The sequence below is a fragment of the Equus caballus genome, chromosome 11 (genome assembly GCF_041296265.1).
Source record: "Equus caballus isolate H_3958 breed thoroughbred chromosome 11, TB-T2T, whole genome shotgun sequence".
Classification (NCBI taxonomy): Eukaryota; Metazoa; Chordata; class Mammalia; order Perissodactyla; family Equidae; genus Equus; species Equus caballus.
This window is the reverse complement of record NC_091694.1, coordinates 24,054,103-24,076,013: the sequence shown is the minus strand read 5'-3', so window position 1 is coordinate 24,076,013 and position 21,911 is coordinate 24,054,103. Positions and strand designations below refer to the sequence as shown.

The window sequence follows — 21,911 nt, the reverse complement described above, 5'->3', positions numbered from 1 at the left end:
CTGGTCCAGGACCAACTTCCCCCAGTGCCCAGCTCTGTGCCTTATGCCCAGGGATGCTCAATCCATCCATATGAAGTGAAATAAAAGGCCCTTGAGGCTCTTGGATGCCAGAGGTGGTCTGGCCAGTGCCGCCCAGTGCTCTCCTGACTCCCAGACCCCTGCCAGGTGCTAACAACACGCTCCTCATGGAGGGAGCAGCGCTGAGGGTCTGAATGGCGTGGAGAGAGCAGGCCTCTTCTGAGAGACATGTAAGACCCTGAACGGTCAGCCAAGGCCTGTGTGGGGACAAGGTTGAGGGGGAAGTGGCCCACATTATTTCTGGGGTCAAAGAAGAACCTTGCATTGCATACTTTACCTGCTGGCAGTGCCTGAGGCCCCACCACTGAAAACCCACTTCTTTCCAGAGAGAGACTTCATGGCATTTAAAGCTGTCAGTCCATTTCACATTTGTTTGAATGAATTTTAGATATTTCTCAAGAGCTGATTTTTAATTAGAATTGAGCAGCTAAACACAGTACTCCAGCAGAAGGGCAAAAGTGCTCAGAAAGGGAAGCCAAGGTTACTGGAGTTGGCTCCAGCCAGCCCTTTCACAGCCAGCTGGTTCCTGCCCCACACTGACTCCTCATCCAGAGACTCAGCAGGCTCCAGGGTTTATCTTATTGCATAGGTGCTGCCAGCCCCCGATGGGGCCTGACCTGGTGGGGCATCACCCCACAATGATAGCCTCAGTGTGGGGGTGGCTGGTTGGCCCTCGAGGCTTGACTGTCCTGCTGACTGTGCTCTTGGCACTGTGTATTGTGGTCCCATGGGGGCATCCATCCCTTCCTGTCAACCTGATACCTTTGCTGGCTCCAAATTTTGCAGTCTATTTTCAGATGTAAAACGAGAGGTGGGTTAATAAGGAAATGGCCTTGGGTACTAACTGGGGTCAAGGCTGTGCTAGTCTGAGTAAACCCTTTACCATCTCTGGCTTGAGGCCAGCAGCTCCCCAGTCCTCTGTGATCTATCTGGAACTGTGCCCAGTGGGAACTGCCCCCACTCCCAAGCTCAGCGCTGGGGAGTCCGCTCAGCCCTGAGTCCTCCGGAGAGCAGGGGGGCAGAGCTGAGCGGCCGCCCGCAGCTCAACAGGAGGAGGGGCCGGCAGAGGGGGAGGTGGGGAGATCCGGCTAGAGGGGAGGCTCCAACGTCTCCTTCCTTCCTGGTTCCTGCAGCAGCTGCTGCCACTGCTCAGCTCAGCTCGGAGAGGAGAGAGCAGGCGACTTAGAGACGGTGACTCAGAGACGGAGCAGCGCGCGGGCCAAGGAACACTGGCGTCCATGGACCCTGGGGTAAGGGGGCCGCACTGGCATCAGCTGATGTTCCCCGAGGGGGCTTCCTCCCACCTGAAGCTGGCGGGTCTGCTCCTCCGGAGATGGGGACCAGAATGGAGGTGGAGAGGGGGCACCCACCTGGCTCCCCTCCACCCCTCACCCTCTACTGACGGAGCCTTCCCTCCACACGCAGGCAATGAGGGGCCAGGACCCCACAGGGCCAGGAAAGAGACACAGAGATACCCAAGCACCGGAAGAGTTTGGGAACTTTCAATGGCTGAATGCAGGAGTTTCCCCTTGGGTCAGCCTCTGACAGCTTGAGCCCCACTGCCCTGAACTTCTGGCCACCCCTACCCCACTGCGTCGCTGTCCCCTCCCGGCCTCAGCTCCATCGGAAGATCTGAGCTGTTTCCCCAGCCTCGGGTGAACCTCGCCCCTCCAGTCCCTTCCCCCATCTCACACACACACAGCCTTATGCATAATTGATCTCTCCGTGGAGCCGGGATGGCCAGGGCTGGTGCCAAGGGCGCCTGTGGGCACTGCTGTGGGACCTGTGTGGACCTCAGTGTGTTCTTGACCACCTCTTCTCCCACCCAGCGTCTCCATCAGCTCAGCCCCCTGCTCTCTCTGGATGGGTGGTACTTCTCAGGAGCCCCAGGGACGGGGGTGGTAGAAAAAAGATGGGGAGGATTTGAGGGGGACTGAGTGTCCAAGGTGGGAATCCTAGGGTGATGTTTGATGGGAGGAGGCACGGGGAAAAGTGGGGGCTGTCTCAGGCCTCAGTTTGCCATGCAGAAAATGGGAGCCTAGGAACTAGAGGATATGGAGACTGATTGGTGGCGAGTCAGGATGAAGGGGTGGGGGCTCTGCAGGAGGATCATGGCAGAGGAATCTCCAAGCCATGGTGGTGGAGGTGCAGGGGGCTTGAAGGAAAGGGAGCTGGACTGAGATCTGGCTTGTCCAGTCTCTGAATTCCTCAGTCCTTTTTCAGAGCCAGTTCCTTCATTCCCCTCCCTCACCTCTGATCACCCCCAGGGAATCCTCCAGAGAAAGCACTGAGTGTTTCCTGGAGCCTGAGAATGTGTGCCCAAGGTGGGGCTGGGCAGACTTCGTGGTTTTCTCTCAGCACCGGCCTGCCTCCTGCGGGCCAGTTCACCTCTGGAGCCGTGGCCACAGTGGGAGGGTGTGGGCAGGGTCAGACTCAGGAGAGGCTTGGCAGGTGAGTGGAAGATGTGTTGGTGAGCTCTTATCTCAGACGGTGGAAGTGGAGAGGTGATAGCAGGGTCTGTGCTAATGGGGTCTCTTTCTTCCTTCAAGGGCCTCATCAGGACAAGGTGACATCCTTCCCCTTCTACCCTGCTCTACGTCCTCAGCGGGGAGTGGCCGCTGCCTTCTCCATGGACTTCCAAGAGAGGGTCCCTCCCTCCCTGGCCGTGAGCACTCAGTCTGCAAAGCCTGGCAGTGTCCAGCAGGTCTGAGGGTGCGGAAGCAGGCAGAGGGTGGGCCTAGCGTGGCCCAGGGGAGGGGCCAATATGGTTGCCTTACCAGCCTCTACCCGCCTCTGTCCTGGACTGCAGGTCTCTGAGCTGTGGGAGGTTGTGGAGGAGCCTCGGGGCCGGCTAGGGGCAGAGGGTATCATGCCCGAGAGGCAGGAAGGCCACCTGCTCAAGAAGAGGAAGTGGCCTCTGAAGGGCTGGCACAAGGTAGAGTGGGCAGGGCCAAGGGTGGGGCCAGATGCTGGGGCAGGATGGGAATGTGGGGGAGGCTGCTGGGCAGTACAAGGTGTTTGCATGTCGAGAAGGAGAAGAAAAGTCCTTGTGTGTGGTTGCTCTCTTCCCCCACCCTTTCCTGTCGGCCTCCCTGTCCTGTTCCTCCTGGGAAACGTCACAGAGATACTTTGTGCTCGAGGATGGGATCCTTCACTATGCGACAACTCGGCAAGATGTGAGTCAGGGCCTCGGCTGGGGGTCGTGGGAGAAGTCTGGCCCCAGAATGCCTGGGCAGGCAGAAGGGCTTCTGGAGTTCGCCTGAGCCGGGTCTGAATCCTAGGTGCACCCTCTCTGGGTGTAGGGTCTTGGACAAGTTACTTCCCTAGGCCTCAGCTCCCTCATCTCTGAAATGGAGAGAGTACAATCCCCCCTTTTGAGGTCATCGTCTTGGTAAGGCTCTCAGTACAGTGCCTGGCACAAAAGTGCCCAAGAAATGGGAGCTTTGTCATCCTCATCTTTGTCCTGTTCTCGTGGTGGGAATAAGGAGTCGAAGGCCTAGACACCTGGGCTCTCTGAGAGGGTGTTTCCTTCCTCAGCTTTGTGGATTCCTGAGGGTGGGAATAGTTTTCCTTGTTCTGTGAATCCCTTGAGCTCAGAATGTCACTTAACAGTGGGGTGTTCTGTGCACAGGAGGACGCCTGACAAGTCCCCGCTGATACTGTGACTCGGGCATGAGGGTGAATCTACTGCCTAAACCTTGAGCCCAGAGTGGGCTCAGGGAGATGGTAGCTCTGTGGCCCTGGGGGCCTAAAACCAGCCCCTTTTCCCTCACCAACCCTCCACCCCAGATCACCAAGGGGAAGCTTCATGGCTCCATTGATGTCCGACTGTCTGTCATGTCCATCAACAAAAAGGCCCAGCGCATTGACCTTGATACCGAGGACAACATCTACCACCTCAAGGTGACATCCCCAGGAGCCAGGTGGTGGTTTGGGCCCAAGCCTGGCCGAGGCACTGGAGCATGCAGGAGAGGGGCAGGGGCTGAGGGTTTCCCTGAGTTTGACAAGAAGGGAGTTCCCATTGTATACAATAGCCAATGGCAAACTGCCCTGTTGGTGTAATGTGAACAGGCACAGAGCTCAGGGCTCAGACACTTGGGGAAGCTGTGTTCTGCCTCCCTGCAAGGGGCCTTTGCATAAACTGGGTTCTATAGGGAGAGGCCCTGCTTGCCTGGGCACCAGAGCGCTGACTTGTTGCCCCTGGAAAGCAGCCCCTCCTTTCATGCATCCCTCCCCTTCTCCATCACTTCTGCAGATCAAATCCCAGGACCTGTTCCAGAGCTGGGTGGCCCAGCTGCGTGCCCACCGCCTGGCCCAGCGCCTGGACATGCCCCGAGGCTCGCTGCCAAGCACCACTCATCGGAAGGTAAGATGGGCCCTGGGGTGCAGGAGATGTGGAGATTCAGGGTTGGTGGCTTCGGACAACCGCGAGACCCAGGGAGGCGGGCACTGTGCTCCCTGACCATTGACTTACCCACAGGCTCCTGGTGCACAGCTTCCAACAGCCAGTGGTGCCTCGGCTCTACCTGGGGTTGGCTCCCGGGAGAAGGTGTCTTCCTGGCTGAGGGACAATGATGGGCTGGACCGCTGCTCTCATGGTGAGGGGCTGCTGGCACACACTTCTGTGGGAGGGGCCCATGCCATCAGGTCTAGGTGGCATCAGCAGTCACAAGGAGGAGAAAATGTTACCTCCATCCCTGCCTCAGGGAGCCCCAGTCTGATGGAGGAGACAGCCTCTGCCTCCCAGCTGATCAGTCTGCTCCAGCCCTGCCCTGGGGAGCCCCATCTTACAGAGGATGAAAGGGCTGTGCCCCACACATAGACAGACATGGACACAGCACCAGGACTCATGAAAGAAAAGATACTGAATGCCACTGCAGGGAGGGGTCCTGAGGACTAGTGCCAGGCGGGGAAGGGGAGTGCCCCAGAATTGGATTCCTGGAATAGGGGGCCGTGATGGCTTGGGAGAGGGAAGTGCATACTAGGTGGGGAGAGAAAGAACAAGGGCCCCCTGGCCTGTGCGGAGGAAGCAGAGGTAAGATGTGGTCTGGAGACAAAGTGGAGTTTGGGGCACTGGACCTCCCATGAGGCCAGACCAAGGGGTGGGAACTGGGAACTGCTTTGGGCTGATGAGCAGGGGACCAGGAGACAGGCTCAGGATTTCCATGGCTGCCAGGTGAAGTCTTTGGAGGAGGAAGGGAAGCTGAGGGACAGACTTTGGGGTGCCCGGCCAGTGTTGGGAGAGGGACTTCCTTGTTCATTCTTCCCACAGAGCTCTCTGAGTGTCAGGGGAAGCTCCAGGAACTACACAGACTCCTGCAGAGCCTGGAGTCCCTGCACCGGATCCCCTCAGCCCCTGTTATCCCCACACACCAGGTGAGGTCCACGGGGGAGGCAGGGACGTGCCCAGGGCTCTCTCTCCTGCTTGCCATCTTCATCCCCATCACTTCCCTGGGACAGGTCCCCAGTCCCCCACATACGCCGCAGTTTTCTGGAGAGCCACGCGTCTGCCTAGTTGCCTCTACCCTCCGTGTCCCAACTGCCTCGGGGTGGTCTCTCTGCCCCTTTGGAGCGACCCCTTCCTCCTGTGCCCACGCGTCTGCCAGGGCGTCGGTCCTCTTCCTCCGGGATGTTGGTTGTCTCTGCACCCTCCTCCGTGGCCATCTGCCTCTCTCCTGGCTTTGCTGGTTGCTGCCCCTTTGCCCCACCCTGAGAGGGGAATTCCCCCACCTCGACTTGCCAGGCCTCAGTGACAACCGAGAGACCCAAGAAGGGGAAACGGACCAGCCGCATGTGGTGCACACAGAGCTTTGCCAAGGACGACACCATTGGACGGGTGAGGTGGACCCCAAGTCGCTGGAGTGGGGTGCTCTGAAGGAGGCTGTCCCCTTCAGTGTTTCCCCTTCACCTACAGGTTGGTCGTCTCCATGGCTCTGTTCCCAACCTGTCTCGCTACCTGGAGTCCCGGGACCCCTCAGGCTCCCGCGGGCTGCCACCCCCAGACTATGCCCACCTGCAGCGCAGTTTCTGGGCCCTGGCCCAGAAGGGTGAGTACATGTTGGAGGGACAGTGAGGAGCAGGTTGGGAGAGGGCTAGGGTGAGGAGTCTGATGGCCTGCCCCTGCCCCCACAGTGCACAGTTCCCTCAGCAGTGTCCTGGCCGCCCTCACTGCTGAACGGGACCGACTGAGGGACCTGCACCAGGGTTCAGAGCTGTCAAGGATGGGGGTGAGGCTTGGGGACGGGGCAGCTGGTGGGAGGAGAGGGCTTGAGGCTGGGGACTGCAGGCCTGAGGGTAACAGCAGATCTGGGCGTGATGGGGGTTGGCAGAGGCAGTCTCCGCATGATGGGGCGGGAAGGGCTTCATCCTCCTGGCACCCTGTCCCCTCACCCTCTCCCTGTAGGTCTCTGAGGCCTCAGCTGGCCCGAGGCGCCTCCACTCACTGTCCATCTCCTCAGACACCACTGCAGATTCTTTCAGCTCCCTCAACCCCGAGGAGGTAGGAGCCGGGGTGGGCTGGGGGGCCATTTCTCCTGGGCCTTTTTTCCCAGCAGGAGTGGGAAGGCATGGTTGGTTTTCAGACCTGAAACAGCCCAGAAGCCCTGGCTCCAGCCCCTTTACGTAGCAGCAGCAGCAGCCGCGTCTTGGTCGGCCCTTCCTTCACAGTGTGCAGGATGCTTTCCCTTTTAAGGTGGAGTCCTGTGAGCCAGTGACTCTGCCCTCCAGTCCACAGATGAGGAAACTGAGACTCAAAGAGTCTGACTGGTGGGCCCAGGCTCCCACAGTTGGGACTTAGGGGTTCCCAGCACGGACTCTGGGCCCTACTCCGTGGGTTTGAATTTGGCTTTGCTGCAGCCTGGCTTTGTGACCCTCAGCTTCAGTGTCCTCATCTGCAAAGTGGGGGTAATAATTGCACCTCCCTCGTTGGGGGAGTGTCAGGATTGTCTGAGTGAGTACATGCAAAGGGCTTGGAGCTGGGCTCAGAGGCAGCGCCCAGGAAGTGTGAGCACTGGAACCTGTGTCTCCTTATTCCCTGGCCAGTGTTCCTTCCACCACACCTTCCTATCCCACTATGCTTGCTGTCCTCTGCATCTCCTCCTGCTCGGCAGGCTGCACACTCAGACAGTGCAGTCCCTGGGTATGCTTCCCTCTCAAGGTAGCTTTCGGGCAAGAGGGAGTGCCTGACGCTCCCAGCTTGGCCTCTGGGGCCTCACACCCGGCCTGATCCCACAGCAAGAAGCTCTGTACATGAAGGGGCGGGAGCTGACACCCCAGCTGTCCCAGAGCAGCATCCTGTCCCTCGCTGATTCCCACACGGAATTCTTTGATGCCTGCGAGGTTCTCCTCTCTGCCAGCTCTTCTGAGAATGAGGTGAGGGAGGAGGGAAGCTGGCAGTGAGGGGTGGGGCCTGGAAATATAAGGGTGGGGTCCTGAGAGACTAGAATCTGTAGATTCCCAAATCCTTCTAACCACCTTCTCCACTATCTCTGGGAACATGTCCAAACCTCTTGGGTTAGTGTGGCCCTGCCCAGGAACCTCTGCTGAGGACCCTTCTTCCAGTTTGACATGCTTTATCCTCATTGGCTTCTCCCAAAACTACTGCCTCCACTCCACCCCAGTCATCTTCCTGTGACCCCATTTCAGCCTCGGTGTTCCCTTGCCCCCTACTCTCCAGACCCTGAGTCTTGGTAATTCCCAACCTCCCTTCCCTTTGTGTCCCGCCGAGTCCCTGAGCCGTAGGGCCAGGCCCTCCCCCTCCCAAGGTGGCAGGGCACACTCTGTGACACCAGCCCTCCTGGGACAGTGTCTTAGGGCTCAGACCCCCCAAATACATTCTCTTCCCCTTCCCACCAAAGGGCTAACTGGGCAGATTCTTGCCAGGCCCTGGGCACTGCCTGGCTGCCCGGGGAGGCCCAGTCTGCCCGGCCTGTCATCTGTCCCGGCTCAGGGCTCAGAGGAGGAGGAGTCGTGCACCAGTGAAGTCACCACCAGCCTGTCCGAGGAGGTGCTGGACCTCAGGCTTGCTGAACGCTGTCAGAAAGGTGGGTTTATGGGCCGGGTGGGGCTAGAGGTGGGCAGAGAAATGGGGTTTGTCCATGACCCAGGCCCCGCGGGGAAGCAGTCCCTTGTGGTGACTGGTGGGCTCACAGCTTTGGATGCTGACTCCAAAGGTCACCCCAGGAGGTGAGGAAGGTGAATCCGTGAGCTACAGAATGCTCCAGGAGTGGCTCCAGGGATGGGTCAGGCTCAGGCCTGGGGGGCCCGCCTCAGTTCCAGTCTTCTGAGAAGGCTCACATAGGGCCTGATAGAGAGGCAGAAGGTCCACTTTGCCACTTGTTAGCACGGTGGCTTTGGACACGTCATGTTGCATCTTGGAGCCTATCCTCATCTGTAAAATGAGCTGAATAATCTGCATCCTGACGTTGGTTTCTGTGTTTGTGAAAGGAACAGAAGGGAAGGGCGGGGACTCGGGGACGGTTCAGGGGTGCAGGGTTTCTTGCGGTGGGAAGCATCCTCTCTGAGTGGTTCTCAGCCCTGCTGCCCACCTCCGTCCCCCCAGGATCTCGTCAAGAATTAGATCCCCAGCCGCCCTGCCCCACGCGAGTGGAGACTAGAGCTTGGGAATGAGGGATCTAAGATGCCTCAGGAGCGTGGGAGCCAGCCGAGCCATGGCCCTGCGTGTCTGGATGCCAGTGCCCAGAGGGAGAGTGACACGGCTGGGTGGGCCCCAGGGGGGTGTGTTCCAGGGAGAGCTGCAGGGCCACCCCGCCGCCGCTGCCTGCCAGCGGCCAGCGGGCCTGGGGCTGATGTGAGCCTGTGGAACATACTGCGTAACAACATTGGCAAGGACCTGTCAAAGGTGTCGATGCCTGTGCAGCTCAACGAGCCGCTCAACACCCTGCAGCGGCTCTGCGAGGAGCTCGAGTACAGCAGCCTCCTGGACCAGGCCAGCCGCATAACCGACCCCTGCGAGCGCATGGTACCGGCCCCACCTACCCCTGGGCCAGCCCCAGGCTACCACTTCCTCCCCTGGGCCCCTGTCTTCCAGAAAATCCTGGCTGGGTTCTTCCTTGCTGCTGAAATTCCACCCCAGCACCCTAGTCCTTCCTTGCGGTGGGGTGGCATCTCTTTCTCTGATCCCTCGAGCAGCGTCTCCCTGGCCTTCCTCCCACAGGTGTACATCGCAGCCTTTGCTGTCTCTGCCTACTCCTCCACGTACCACCGGGCGGGCTGCAAGCCCTTCAACCCTGTCCTGGGGGAGACCTATGAGTGTGAGCGTCCTGACCGGGGCTTCCGCTTCATCAGTGAGCAGGTGAGCCCTGGAAGAAGAGAGCTGGCCTCGTGGTGGCTGGGGCGGGGCATGGAGAGAGAGCAGGGGGCAGCTAGCTCTGTGCCAGGCACTGTGCCACATGTGGAGGTGCAGAGCACTCTACTTGAAGGAGCTACCCCGCTTAGTACAGGAGCTTAGAGTGGGACACAGACTTGAACCATAGGAGTCACTGTGCCAGGTTCTAGAGCTGGGATCGTGGACGCTGCTAGGTTATTCAGCTCCCCCTGGAAAGGCAAGCTCTAGCGGGCGATCTTGAGCTGAGTCTTCAAGGATGAATTGGAGTTCGCAGGAGTACAAAGGGGCAGGGAGAATGGGATGTTTCACGCAGTGTAAAGGATGGATGGAGCATGTTTGGGAAGAGTTTGAGATGGGACTGGAAGACAAGGCCCTGCAGGTGAAGGTAAGGAGCATTTTGTTTGTTTCTTTTTAAATCGTGGGGAGTCATTGGATGGTTTAAGCAGGAGAGTGACGTGCTCGAATTGCACTTTATAAAGAAGACCCAGGCAGTGGTGTGCGGACAGGTCAGAGATGCCATTAGAGGCATTTCATTCATCTCCCTAAGAGCTGGTGAGGACCTGCACTTAGGCCGTGGCAGCTGGACTGATGGAGGTTGGATTCAAGAGCTATTTGTGGGTTGCCCTTGACAAGACTCAGTGGTCAGCAGCATGTTCTTACAAGTAAGGACTAGGGGAGGTGGTCGATGCGAGAGAGAAGTCTGGGGTGGCCTTGAATTCCTGGATTGGGGGATTCAGTGAGTGTGCGGTGGTGCCACTTAACAGGATGAAGAACATGTGAGGAAGCCCACTGAACTGGGGAGACTCCCTGTCCGTGAGGGCTAGGCTTCAAAGGGAGGGTCCAGTAGGCCCTGGGGCATGTGGGCCTGGAGTTCCTTGGAGAGCACTGGGCAGGGCTCACAAATCGCGGAGTCACCAGCTTTGATGGGGGTGAAGTCCCAGAGTGCTCCTGGGGGAGGGTCTGGGCTCAAGGGCAGCAGGGAAGGTGGAGGAGCTCCGAGGTGGAGCAGGAGGAGGGTGGATGGTCCACGGGACTCGGGAGGGTGTCATTGGCTTCCTGAGTGAGGGAGGTTTCAGAGAAAGGCTGGGGGCCAAGGCTGGATTACAGTGGGTGTGGAATAACATGGAAGTAAAAAACAATGACACAGATCAAAATGCAGGAGTTTACCATGAGGGAAAGAGGAGGCAGAGAGAGTGGCAGCCAGAGAGGGGATAAAGGGTTGAGGCAACTTTTTTGTTTGTTTAGATTTTAAATGTTTTGAAGACGTGGTGAAAAGTTCTCCTGGTACAATATTGTGTACAGTAGGAAAGGGGTCTCCCTCGCACCCCGCCCCTCGGAGGGGACCACCACTGCCAGTGTCTGCCTCAGGCATACGCGAGCAAAGACGTGCATGTCCAGAAGGGGAAGGTTGACTCTTTTTTAAGATGGAAGGAACAGGAGATGTTTCTATTCAGGGAGAAAGAGAAATATAGAGGGGAAGACTGGGGTGCAGAGAGAGGGGGAATGGGAGAAGCAGGGCCTGCAGGGGCGGTGGGCCACAGTGTGGAGCAGGAGAGGGGCGCGGGCCTGGGAGTGGCCTGGGTGGGAGCCCGTACGGGCGTGAGGCTGGGATGGAAGGGGTTGCCTTCTCCTGCTCTCTGTTCTCCCTCGGATTGTGGGGGTGAATGTGATCTGAAGGGGATGGCTTGGGCGTAGGCCCTCAGGAGGGTTGTGGGTGATGCTCAGGGCCCAGATGTAGACATGCTGTAGGATTAGAAGTTCCCTAGCTGTGTCTGTGTTTCGAGACAGGGTGGGGGTCTAAAGAGCAGGGAGCCGGTGCTGGGAGTTGTGGCGAGTGGTGGCACGAGGTTGTGGAGGGTGCTGGGTGAGAGGGGCGGAAGTGAGGGAGCAGCCTCAGCTGGGCGGGAAGGGGGTGAAGCTGGGGCTGACAGGCCATGACAAAACAGAGCAGCCAGGGACCTGGCAGTCTCAGCAGGGGATGGGGAGAGGCCAGGCAGGCAGGCAGGCTGTGGGATACCAGAGTTCAAGGTTCCAGGTTTTCCAAGGGGTTTTCCAAGGGTGTGGTGTGGAGGGTGCAGGGTGACGGTCATCTTTGGGGAGAAGATGGCGAGGGAAGAGGGTCCAGAGGGGAGGGCCGGCTTCCAGGCAGGCCGTGCGGGGAGGCCCCACCTGTCACTGCTGGGGGACTTCGTAGTCTTGAGCAGTGGTTCTGCAGGACACCACAGACAGCACTGGCAAGGAGGACCCTAGAGGGGAGTGAGGAAAAAGGGAGGACATAGGGGCCTTATGGGAAAAGAGAGGAGGATGGAATTTAGGTGGTGGCCAGACAACAGGGACAAGAGACCTGGAACTAACTGGTCTTCTGGTTTGCGGGAGAACTGGCGTGGGGGTAAGGGAGTTTGGGGGCCGTGGGGTCAGGGGCAGACCTCGCCGTCCTCAGCAGCAGGCTCAAGAGAACTTCCTTGCTCATCCAGGTCTCCCATCACCCCCCCATCTCAGCGTGCCATGCGGAGTCTGAGAACTTCATCTTCTGGCAAGGTGAGGGGGGCCTGGGGGTGAAGGGCAGATGGAGAGGGGCGGAAACACACTCTGGTCTTATCTGTGCGTTCCTCTCCCTCCCCGACCCCAACTCCAGACATGAAGTGGAAGAACAAGTTCTGGGGCAAATCCCTGGAGATTGTGCCTGTGGGGACAGTCAATGTCAGCCTGCCCAGGTGAGTATTCCTAAGTGCTGTGCAGCCAGGCCCAGCCCCCAGGCTGTCCTCCAGGCTGGGATGGGGAGGTGGCAGGGACAGGGCAGAAAGGTCTGGCCTGAAGCTGCTTGTGGTGGGGCAGTGTCTGTACATTTTACACCTATATTTACAGCGGTTGCCAATAAAGAAAGGTGAAAAATCTTGGAATGGCAGAGCTGGGAGGGCTCATTGAGGTCATCTGATGTGGTGGCTTTCACACTTTTTTGACCATGACTCACAGTAAGAAACGCATTTGAGACTTCAAGCCAGCACGCACACACACCCATCCACACCCCCCCACACCTACCCACCCCCACCACCGAAACCTAAAGTGAACTCAGGGCTGGTCACAAACTACCCATGAAACACATCATCTAGCTCATTTTAGAGGTGGGGACTGCAGCCAGAGACAAAGAGGGCCTTAGAGGGGCCTACATGGCCAGCACGGTCCAGGGGTTCGTAAAGTTCCGTGTGGAGATCCCGGACTTCAGGATCAGAAGTCCTGGGTGCGAGTCTTGGTTCTGTCACTGAATAGTTATGCAAGCAACAAAAAGACGCCTCAGAGCCTTGAACGTGCCCTTCTATAAAACGAGAGGAATAAGGAATACCCGATAGAAGTGGGGCGTAAGCAGAATGATATATGGCAACAGAGCCGTGGGGCCCCGTCTGTGGTCTCACGCCCGTGACTTAGGCACTCAGGAGCTTTATCTGTGAGTGGAGGCATGTTAATGGAATACTTTCTGTGAAGGCTGCTCTGCTTTATGAATCACTCATCCTTCATGGCAGAGCCAGGACCAGGACGCCGGCCTTCCTTCCACACACCCACGTGACCTGCTTCAGCCAGACAGGCGCTCCTTGGCTCAGGGTGGCACTTGTACCCCAGGGCCCGCCAACTGCCCTCCCATACTGTCTCTCTCAGGTTTGGGGACCACTTTGAGTGGAACAAGGTGACGTCCTGTATTCACAACATCCTGAGTGGCCAGCGCTGGATCGAGCATTATGGGGAGGTGCTCATCCGGAACACGCAGGACAGCTCCTGCCACTGCAAGATCACCTTCTGCAAGGTGGGCACGCACCCCGGCCCGCCTGGCTGCCCCCAGCGGTTCACCCTGGGGAAGGGGAGGGGACACCTCCCTAAGCCTCCTGCCCCGACCCCACCCCAGGCCAAGTACTGGAGCTCCAACGTGCACGAGGTGCAGGGTGCCGTGTTCAGCCGGAGCGGCCGTGTCCTCCACCGCCTCTTCGGGAAGTGGCACGAGGGGCTATACCGGGGACCCCCGCCCAGCAGTCAGTGCATCTGGAAACCCAGTAAGTGGGGTGGTTGGGGAGGGCCGGGCAGGGGGAGGGCAGCTCTGGCACAGTCCACCTGCCCCAGCCTCTCACCTTCCCCACAGACTCGATGCCTCCAGACCACGAGCGGAACTTCGGCTTCACTCAGTTTGCCCTGGAGCTGAATGAGCTGACGGCAGAGCTGAAACGGTCGCTGCCTTCCACTGACACGCGGCTCCGGCCGGACCAGAGGTTAGTGCCCGGCAGCTGTGGCCCTGGTGTCCCCAGGCTCCTCCCTCCTCCTTGGGGGTTTCCACACACAGCTGGGCCTGGGTCTGTCTTCCTTGAGTTGCCTCAGGGAGATGAGGCCTGTTTGGGAGCAGAGCTGGGCAGAGGACAGAGGCCTTGGATTTGGGGGTCCCTCAAATTCAGTTCCCCTGACTATAGTCTGGATGCTCAGGTACCTGGAAGAGGGGAACATACAGGCCGCTGAGGCCCAGAAGAGAAGGATCGAGCAGCTCCAGCGAGACAGGCGCAGAGTGATGGAGGAGAACAATATCATCCATCAGGCTCGCTTCTTCAGGTGCCTCTGCCCTCGCCCTGGGTCTCTGCCGTCCAGGCTCCCCTCCTCGTCCCCTCTAGTTCCTTCCTGCTTTGAGTGGGGCCAGCAGTGGGAGGCAGCGTCTCGAGACCCCAGCCTTAATTCTCTCTCTTCCCCCAGGCGGCAGACGGACAGCAGCGGGAAGGAGTGGTGGGTGACGAACAACACATACTGGCGGCTTCGGGCCGAGCCAGGCTACGGGAACCTGGACGGGGCTGTGCTCTGGTAGCCCTGGCCCTGGGGGCAAGAGGCTCTGCTTCCTCCCTCCTGCCTCCACCCCCACCACGGACACATGGGCAAAGCCAGGCTCCCCGACTCACCGCCCTAGAGACCAAAGGGGCCCCCTGGCTCTGGCCCGTTCCCCTCTGCTGGCCAGAGGGGCTGCATCTCAGCCCATCGCCCTCCCTGTATTTGAGGTGGGAGTCAGGATTCGTGCTTCCCCAGTTTTGTTGCCCCGGACAACCAGCATGTAAGACCCTTCTTGCTCTGTCATCCCCCTCCCTGTCCCCTGGGTACTTGGGGGAGACTCCAGGCTTTCCAGGATCTGTTCCCATTTCAGTGCCTTCTAGGACACAGGGGACCCCTTGATGCCCCCAGGCTTCCTGTGCGCAGGGCTCTGGCCCCAGCTGTGTGGTTGGAGTGAGTGAGGGAGAGGAGGTGGCCTTTTTTTCCACCCTGTCCCTCCGGAGCCCTTCTCCAGCATCTTCTTCCCTGTGCCCTGGCCCAGTGGGGCGCCCTGTGCTTGGTCTCTGGCAATCTCTCCCATCCTCCTGGATCCCCTCCTCCCAAACCACAAAGCGCCTGCAGCTTCGAGCTCCTTTGTCCCTGGTCCTCAAGTGGTTTCCTTCAGTCTCAACTCAGAGGGTCCCCCCAGAGAAGATGAGGCCTCTCCAAGAGGCAGGGGACAGACAGAGCCGGCAGGATGCCCGGCCTCAGACCCACTGGCAGTGCGTGAGCATGTTGAGAGTGTAAGCTTGTGTTAGAAGAGTGTGGTGTGTGTGTGTGTGTACCCGTGTACTGCTTGCAGGCGAGCAGCATTCCTAATGTAGCCTGACGTCTCCCCTGCTGGGTGTCTGCCACCATTGCTGCTCATTTTCACAGTCTGCCTCTGATTAAGGTGAATCGCTATGACATTCCAAGCTCCAATAAAGACTGTCTTAAACTTTGGCCCGTGACCATTCATTTAAGAACACGTGTGCTCAAGCTCTGAAGGCCTGTAGCCACCCACTCACCTGGGCTCAGAATCCAATGTCAGCTCTCTCCCATAGTCCTCCCATCCTGTCAGTTGTGCTTCAGGTACCTCTCAGCTCTGGCCCCTGCTGTTGATTGCACCTGGCCCAGGCTGGGCCCTCATATACCCTTGCCTGGACTATTGCAGTAGTCTCAAAGCCTCCATCACTTCCATCTGAATGCTGGCTTTCAGGGGATATTTTCAAGGAGAAATATGGCACCTCATGCCCCTTCAAATATGTCCATTGTTTCTGAGTGCCTAGAGGAAAAATCCAAACTCCAACCAGGCAGAAAACAATGTGTGGTCCCTGTCCCCTTCTGGCGTGGAGGGCTGACACCCCAGCGTCCTCTGTCAGATCTGTTCTCCCTTGCATTGCCACCCTCCGCCGCCCCCTCAGTTAGCGAGCAGCGTTCAAGAAAGGTGAGAAGGAGGAGGGGACAGGAGAGCAGGGCAAGCTCCAGTTTCTCCTGCTCCCCGCCACCGAGGCTGAGTTCAGATCCCAGCTCTGTTATTCCAGATCCGTGTGATCTTGGTCAAGGGCCTTACCCCTCTGTTCAGGGCTTTCATTCCCTCATTTGATTCTTTCGTATCTTACAGGAGCATGTGTGTGAAGTGTCCCAGGCTCCTGATTTCATTAGTTGTCTCTTAGCCCCCCACCCGACTCCACTGCAACAACAGGCCCCAGGCCCTGCCCTGGTTTGAGAGATGTCCCTAGACGAAGTCATGCTTCCTCTGGGGGCCCCTGAGCTATGGCAGCCCTTCCAATCCGAGTCCTTTTCTTCTTCGCACTCCCCCAGCCCTGCGGGAGGGGTGGTGGTCAACATTCCCACACCTTATTTATGGAGAGTGTTGAAGTTACAACAAACATGCTTGTCCTGACATCATGTAGCAGAAATAACCTCAGCCCACTCCAAAAAAAGCCAGAGCCTGCGCATATTCAGGATCCTTTTAAAACAGGTGCACTGCTCTCCTCCCCACCTGTTCCACTCAGAGCAATGTAGAGCCCAACTGACCAGCCTGTGTTCAACTTCCACGTAGTTTAAGAACTAGAGTTTCAAATAGACCAAACCCAAAGTTATTTTTCAAATGGAGACAAGACCAGCAACTCCTCTGCCCATGGGAACCAAGCCCTCTGGCTTGTGCTGTCTAGCCCAGCATCCTCTCCAGCCCAGGCACTGACTCACTGGTGGGAAAATGGTCAAATTGGTTTGGCTCTTGCTGGGGCATTCCCTGCTGGAGGACTGTCGTCTTCTTAGAAACCCTCCATTCGGCCAGGGTTTGGTGGGTCACTGCTGACGGGGCACTCAGGCCAGGCTGAGGGGAGCCTGGAGCTCGGGCCCCAGGCTGGGCTCTGTGGACAGAGTATGAAGGGCCCAAAGCAGCTGTGGGTGCAGAGGATGGTGGCCACCTCTCAGACACTAGGAAGATGGGTGGAGGGTGCTCAAGTCTGGTCTGAGGAAGGAATGGTGAGCCCTGTTCTCATGTCTATCTCGGTCTAGTCTGATGACACACAGGACGGCTCACCACTAGGCTCTAGGGCAGCCCAGGACAGACCGGACCCTGGCCTTTGCTGGAGGATCTGGTGGTCCTGGGGCAAAGAGGAGGGATGTGGGCTTTAGGGCCCTACATCTTGACTCAGCTTGGGTGAGGTGCAAGGCGGAACACACCAGTTTGTAAAGCCAGGGACCTACTTCTCTGGATGAGCGAAAAAGGTCAGAGCTTGAACAGCACAGGAAACACCTGGGCCCAACAATGGTGGCCAAGGAAGAGGGAGATGAGCAAGAGGGTCAGTCCTCACCTCACTGCTTTGAACTTACCAACCCCAAACCACTCTACCCAGAAAGAGCTAAAAGTTGTCATTTAAATTTAGCTGTTGAATGGCTGATGGAGATGCCTGTGTTGCCAGGGGCAAAAACCAGCTGAAAATACTTATAACCTCCCAATTCCCTGAATCTTCTGAATAAAGGGTGGTTTGGGGTGGTGTGTGCATATGTATTTGTAAGAAACCAGACAGAGGAAAGAGGCTGAACCAGTTGAGGAGCCAGCTGTCAAAGATAAACACAGACACTAGTTGAAGTGGCGAAAACAGATTTCATTCAGTGACTACTGACAATAGGGAAGAGCTGAGCTCCATTCTGATCTATGCAGAGGTGACTGGGCGTTTAAAGGGAGAATGAGGGAGTGGGAAGGGGCCGGGCGGGGCTCCAGTAGAGTCAGAGAAGTGAAAGATTAGCAAGGGTTGCTCAGTGTAACTGTGATTAGGCCAGGGGTGCCTGCTCCACGGCAGTTATCAAAGTCAGGATTCTCTCCTCCCACAGAGCTGGGAGACAGCTCTATCCCTCTCGATGATGATATTTCAAAGGAGCGGCTTTCAGGTCCTTGAGAAAGACAGTCCTGAGTTGTAGGAGAGGCATGTAGACCTGAAAGGGACAGAGGAAGGAGTCATAATTGTGAGCCCTTTTTAGAAAATGCTCTAAGAAGGGGAAGTCGGGGGGGGGGGGTGGTCTCTTGTTGGGTGTTGGCTAGAACCACAGTACGCTCTCGTGGCAGCATCGAGCCTTCTCAGGCAGGCATATTATTTTATTTTATTTTTTTTTTTAAAGATTGGCACCTGAGCTAACAACTGTTGCCAATCTTCTTCTTTTTTTTTTTTCTCCTGATTTTTCTCTCCAAATCCTCCCAGTACATAGTTGCATACTTTAGTTGTGGGTCCTTCTAGTTGTGGCACGTGGGACACCGCCTCAACGTGGCCTGACGAGCAGTGCCATGTCTGAGCCCAGGATCTGAACCGGTGAAACCCTGGGCCACCGAAGCGGAGCATGTGAATTAACCACTCGACCACGGTGCCGGCCCCTCCTGCCGGCATTTTAAAGAGGGGCTGGGTCATCCTCAGGATGTCCTTGGGACACGGCCTTGTGCTGCTGGAAGCTGGGCTGGCGTCTGGTGCAGGGGGCTGATTGGAGGCCTTACTGCTGAGTTCTGCAGTTCTCACAGGGCACTTCATGGCCCCTCCCTGAGGTCAGGGAGGTCCCGATCCTCCTGAAGCTGGAGTGGGTGTTCAGGGTGGAAGGAGGCTGACAGGCCAGCACTTGCCTCCCTGTTCCCCCGGATGGCAGGTAGCCGAGGTGGATTTGAGTGGGGCTTCCCACTGCTCTGCTGCAAGCAGAGAAGGCAAGCAGTGGGGGCAGTGGGGAGGGGTACCCGCAGTTCCCGGCTGATGCCTGCTGAGGAGGCAAAGGCGTTGCTGTCTGACCTTGAGTCTGCTGGTTTCCATCTGTCCTAGAAGGGCCCCTGGATCTCCTTTCCTAGGCTGTCCTATTCTGGTCCCAGTTCTCCATGGGCACCTTAGAGATCAGGGGTTACAGCCTCTGGCCCTGTCCAACTTCTTTAGGGAATGTTCAGGGGGGACACTTGCGGCTGGATCATTAGCTTAAAGATGCCCCCTTCCTGGAAAGGACTCACTGAACAAGTGGCTTCCTCTTTTAAAGACTCTCTTGTTTCAGCACGGGCAGAAAAGGAGGTGGGACTTAGCACCTTCCCCCTGGGACCCATCTCTGTGCCCCTTAGGTGGTCAGGGAGGGCAGCATAGACTTCAGAGGGACCCTCACAGGCTGGTCTGGGCCGAGGCTTGCTCAACCAATGACCTATTCCTGGTACAGACACGTAACCGGACCACCTGGCCTAAAGGTGTAGGACAGATCCACCCCGATTCTTGCCACACCTGTCCCCTAAGAGCCAATGCAGAGAGGGTCACTGAGAGCTCTTGAGATCTCCAACAGACCAGCATCAGCTCAGCATGCGGCTCTGGGGCGAGGTGCCCCAGGGGCTGAGGGAGCTTAGCCCTGGGAGTGGGGGTTCTAGAGTGCTACCTGTGTCTCATTAACATATCTCATCACACAGTACAAAATCCTCAGGTCACTGAAAGATGTTTCCAGGCCCTAATGTATGTGGAGGGGGTAGTTTCATCTGGGTAAGTCCAAACCGATGGCATTCTGCCTTGTGTTGCCAGGACCCTGGGGATGCTGGGCCTCGCTGGTTCCTAACAGGAGAGGCCTCTCAAAGTGATGGGTGGGCTGGGCTGGGCTGTGGGAAGGGTGTGGGTGGAAGAAGAAATTGGAAGGATTGGGGCAGGAGCAGCAGGAGAGAGAATGAAGATGACAGTCAGCTTCAGAGTCTGTGTATCCAGGACTGAGGTGGTGAGATTCTTCAAGCATCCTCAAGAGGGCGCCTGTGGCTCTTGAAAGGACCAACTCAGGCGCATCCTGAGCCCACCTGGCAGGTGGTTGCGCCCGCTGTCTGCTCAGAGCATCAGGACCCCACGAATCTGGCAGTGGCTGGGGCCCAGCTTGGCAGTGACAAACGACAGTGGCAGGCACTCTACCAGCCCACATTGCTGCAGATTCCCAGTACACTCAAGCTCTGCCCACCTTCACTCTCAGAGAACACTCACTGGGTCAGGAAGCCCCTTCTCTGGGAGACCCAGGTGTCCTCAACCACTCCCAGAAACAGTCTGGGGGAGGACAATGAGGTCCCCTTTACTGGTGCCTCTTCACTGCCAGGGAACAGCCCCCCAGGACAACTGGTCCAGGACCCCCACCCCCACCCCCATGGAACCCTCATAAGAGAACTCTCTCCTAAGTTTCCACTAAGATTCTTCTTCGGTAACCCCAGAGCCATCACACACTGGGCTGGAACCTTGAATTTAGTCTTGTGCCCTAACTCTGAACTTCCAAACAGTGGAGAGTAGGAAGAGGACCTCCTGTTAGGTCCAGACAAGAGGTGCCCCTGCCAAGGCCCCTGCTTGAGAAGGTTGGGCCCTGGCTTTCCTCTGACAGCGCCCCTCCCCATGGGGCTAGAATCAGTGAGGCGGAGGACTGTGGTACCCGACCCCTCACAGATGACACTCCCGGTACCTGGGCCCCTGGAGTTCCTGACCAGTTGGCTTCTCGACCACAGTGCAGGTATCTTTCCCAGGTACAGCCTGTCGAGGGTTGACTGTGCCTGCCGGTGGGTGTACCCCCTCCCAATGCATGACAGACTTGGGGTCAGCCGCTGGCCTAGGGCCACGTCTGCTTACCCTGGAGAGGAACTCAGAGGAGTCTGAGAATTCAAAATTCAAACCTGGCCTTTCAGGTCATAGCGAAGTTATATTTTGTCAAGGTTGGAAGATAGAACATATTTTTATCTAAGTCGTTGGTTTGGTTTGTAACGCTTAAGTATTTAACATATGACACAAGGGCCCGTGTTTGTACTCCTGTCCTGGGCCCTCCAAATGTTAGAGGTGGGCCTGAGACGATTCCTTGTGTGGTGCTTCTGAAGGGTGTGAGTGGGGTAGCGGGTGGGATCCACTGTGCCCTCCTGGGAGGGATGAGATTGGTGGTGGGAAGGGAGCTAGGCCCGTGTCCGTTTAGCAGAGAAGTCTTGTTTGATGTGGGAAGTCATCGCAGGAGAGAGCTAGAGAAGGTGGGAGGTGGGGAGGGCGGGGCACACTAGCCCTCCCTCCCTCCCTTCCCCACCACTTAGCACAATATTCCAGGCCCAGGGCAGCCTCTCTCCTCCAAATTAGGCCATCAGAGGTCAGCAAACTCCCCTTCGACCACCTGCGAGGTGGGCGGGCAGGGAAGAGCAATGGACTAAGAGCCAAAAGATCTGAGTTCCGGGCCTGGCTCTGCCATTTATTCTCTTCCTCCTTTGCCCCCTCTGCAGAGTGGTTGCAATGCTAAAGCCCCAGCTCCCTTACAGGTTTCTCTCCTTTGTCAAAGCAGATGGTGGGACTCAGCATCGTCCAAGCAGTGGAGCACCAGACAAGGGTGGCTTCAATGACCTGGACCAGAGTCACCAGGGGCTCTGCTGCCCCCACACCTGGGGCCTCCCACTGCAGCGGGACATCCTCCCTGAGGGAGAGGGAAGCAGAGTTCCCTTGCACGTGTGCAGACACCAGCTGGTGCCTTAAGTTTCCCAATACTTTTGCCAAGAAAAGAATACAAAGTATCTCCCCCAAACCGTGGGGGCTCAGGCACCGGTCAAGGGGGAGCGGACAGCACCCTTCATGACTGCGGTCCCCTTCACCATCAGTCCCTGAGAGAGAACGCAGCATCCTCACGGTAGTTGACGGATCCTCCGCCCCAGTTAAGGAGCCTCGGGCTGTGGGGAGTTCCTGCCCCACCCACCTCACACCCAGAGAGAAACCTGGCTAAAAGGGAACAGAAAGTCCTGCAAGGGCAGCAAGTCCCAGGCTGGCAAAGATGAAGGCTGAGGGGGCAGAAACGGGCACCGGCCCCAGGCATCACCTTCAGCGCGCGCTCTGGCACCGACTCGGGGTGGCTCGGGGTGGGAGGGGGCCGGGCGCGTGTGGACAGCCAGCTTCGCAGGAGCATCGCGGGCAGAGCCGCTCCATCCAGGCAGCGGCTCGGGTGCAGCTGGCCCGACGGCCGCGGGGCGGAGCCCGAGGACCAGAGACGCCCGAGCGCGGGGCCTCGGCCAGGCGGGAGGGACCCAGCGCCGCGTCCTCTGTGGGTCGCCTCTGTCTGCAGCGCGCGAGCGCGGCCCGTGTCTCCGCGCTCTCCCTCCGCGCACACCAGTTCGGGACCCCTCCTCCAACACACGCACCTTGGCGCTGCTGCACCCGGACCGAGCCCTCCAGCCTGCAGCCCG

General features: G+C 58.0%; 1 protein-coding gene across 2 annotated transcripts; it reads left to right on the top strand.

Annotated features, from left to right (window-relative positions):
• The first annotated feature begins 525 nt into the window (after positions 1-525).
• OSBPL7 (oxysterol binding protein like 7) lies at positions 526-15,193 on the top strand. 2 transcript variants are annotated; one of them, XM_070226216.1, is made up of 22 exons: positions 526-1,328; positions 2,628-2,782; positions 2,888-3,013; positions 3,868-3,981; positions 4,334-4,444; positions 4,559-4,676; positions 5,351-5,454; positions 5,822-5,914; positions 5,993-6,125; positions 6,211-6,305; positions 6,482-6,577; positions 7,312-7,449; positions 8,027-8,120; positions 8,811-9,058; positions 9,254-9,391; positions 11,899-11,962; positions 12,060-12,138; positions 13,076-13,220; positions 13,320-13,464; positions 13,551-13,677; positions 13,886-14,008; positions 14,147-15,193. In XM_070226216.1, exons 2-22 carry the CDS (start codon positions 2,708-2,710, stop codon positions 14,253-14,255), a joined length of 2,475 nt encoding a protein of 824 aa, XP_070082317.1. In that variant the 5' UTR covers positions 526-1,328; positions 2,628-2,707; the 3' UTR covers positions 14,256-15,193. The 2 variants fall into 2 exon arrangements, with proteins under 2 accessions (XP_070082317.1, XP_070082316.1); XM_070226215.1 differs by lacking the exon at positions 526-1,328 and adding an exon at positions 3,201-3,254 and having other exon boundaries at positions 2,650-2,782.
• Positions 15,194-21,911: the final 6,718 nt, after the last annotated feature.

Bases quoted from the DNA above. Each gene is read 5' to 3' on its own strand.
- OSBPL7 (XM_070226215.1), top strand. From the start codon at position 2,708: ATGGACTTCCAAGAGAGGGTCCCTCCCTCCCTGGCCGTGAGCACTCAG. The intron at 6,578-7,311 runs GTAGGAGCCGGG...CTGATCCCACAG, and splicing joins GCTCCCTCAACCCCGAGGAG to CAAGAAGCTCTGTACATGAA. The intron at 13,465-13,550 runs GTAAGTGGGGTG...CCTTCCCCACAG, and splicing joins TCAGTGCATCTGGAAACCCA to ACTCGATGCCTCCAGACCAC.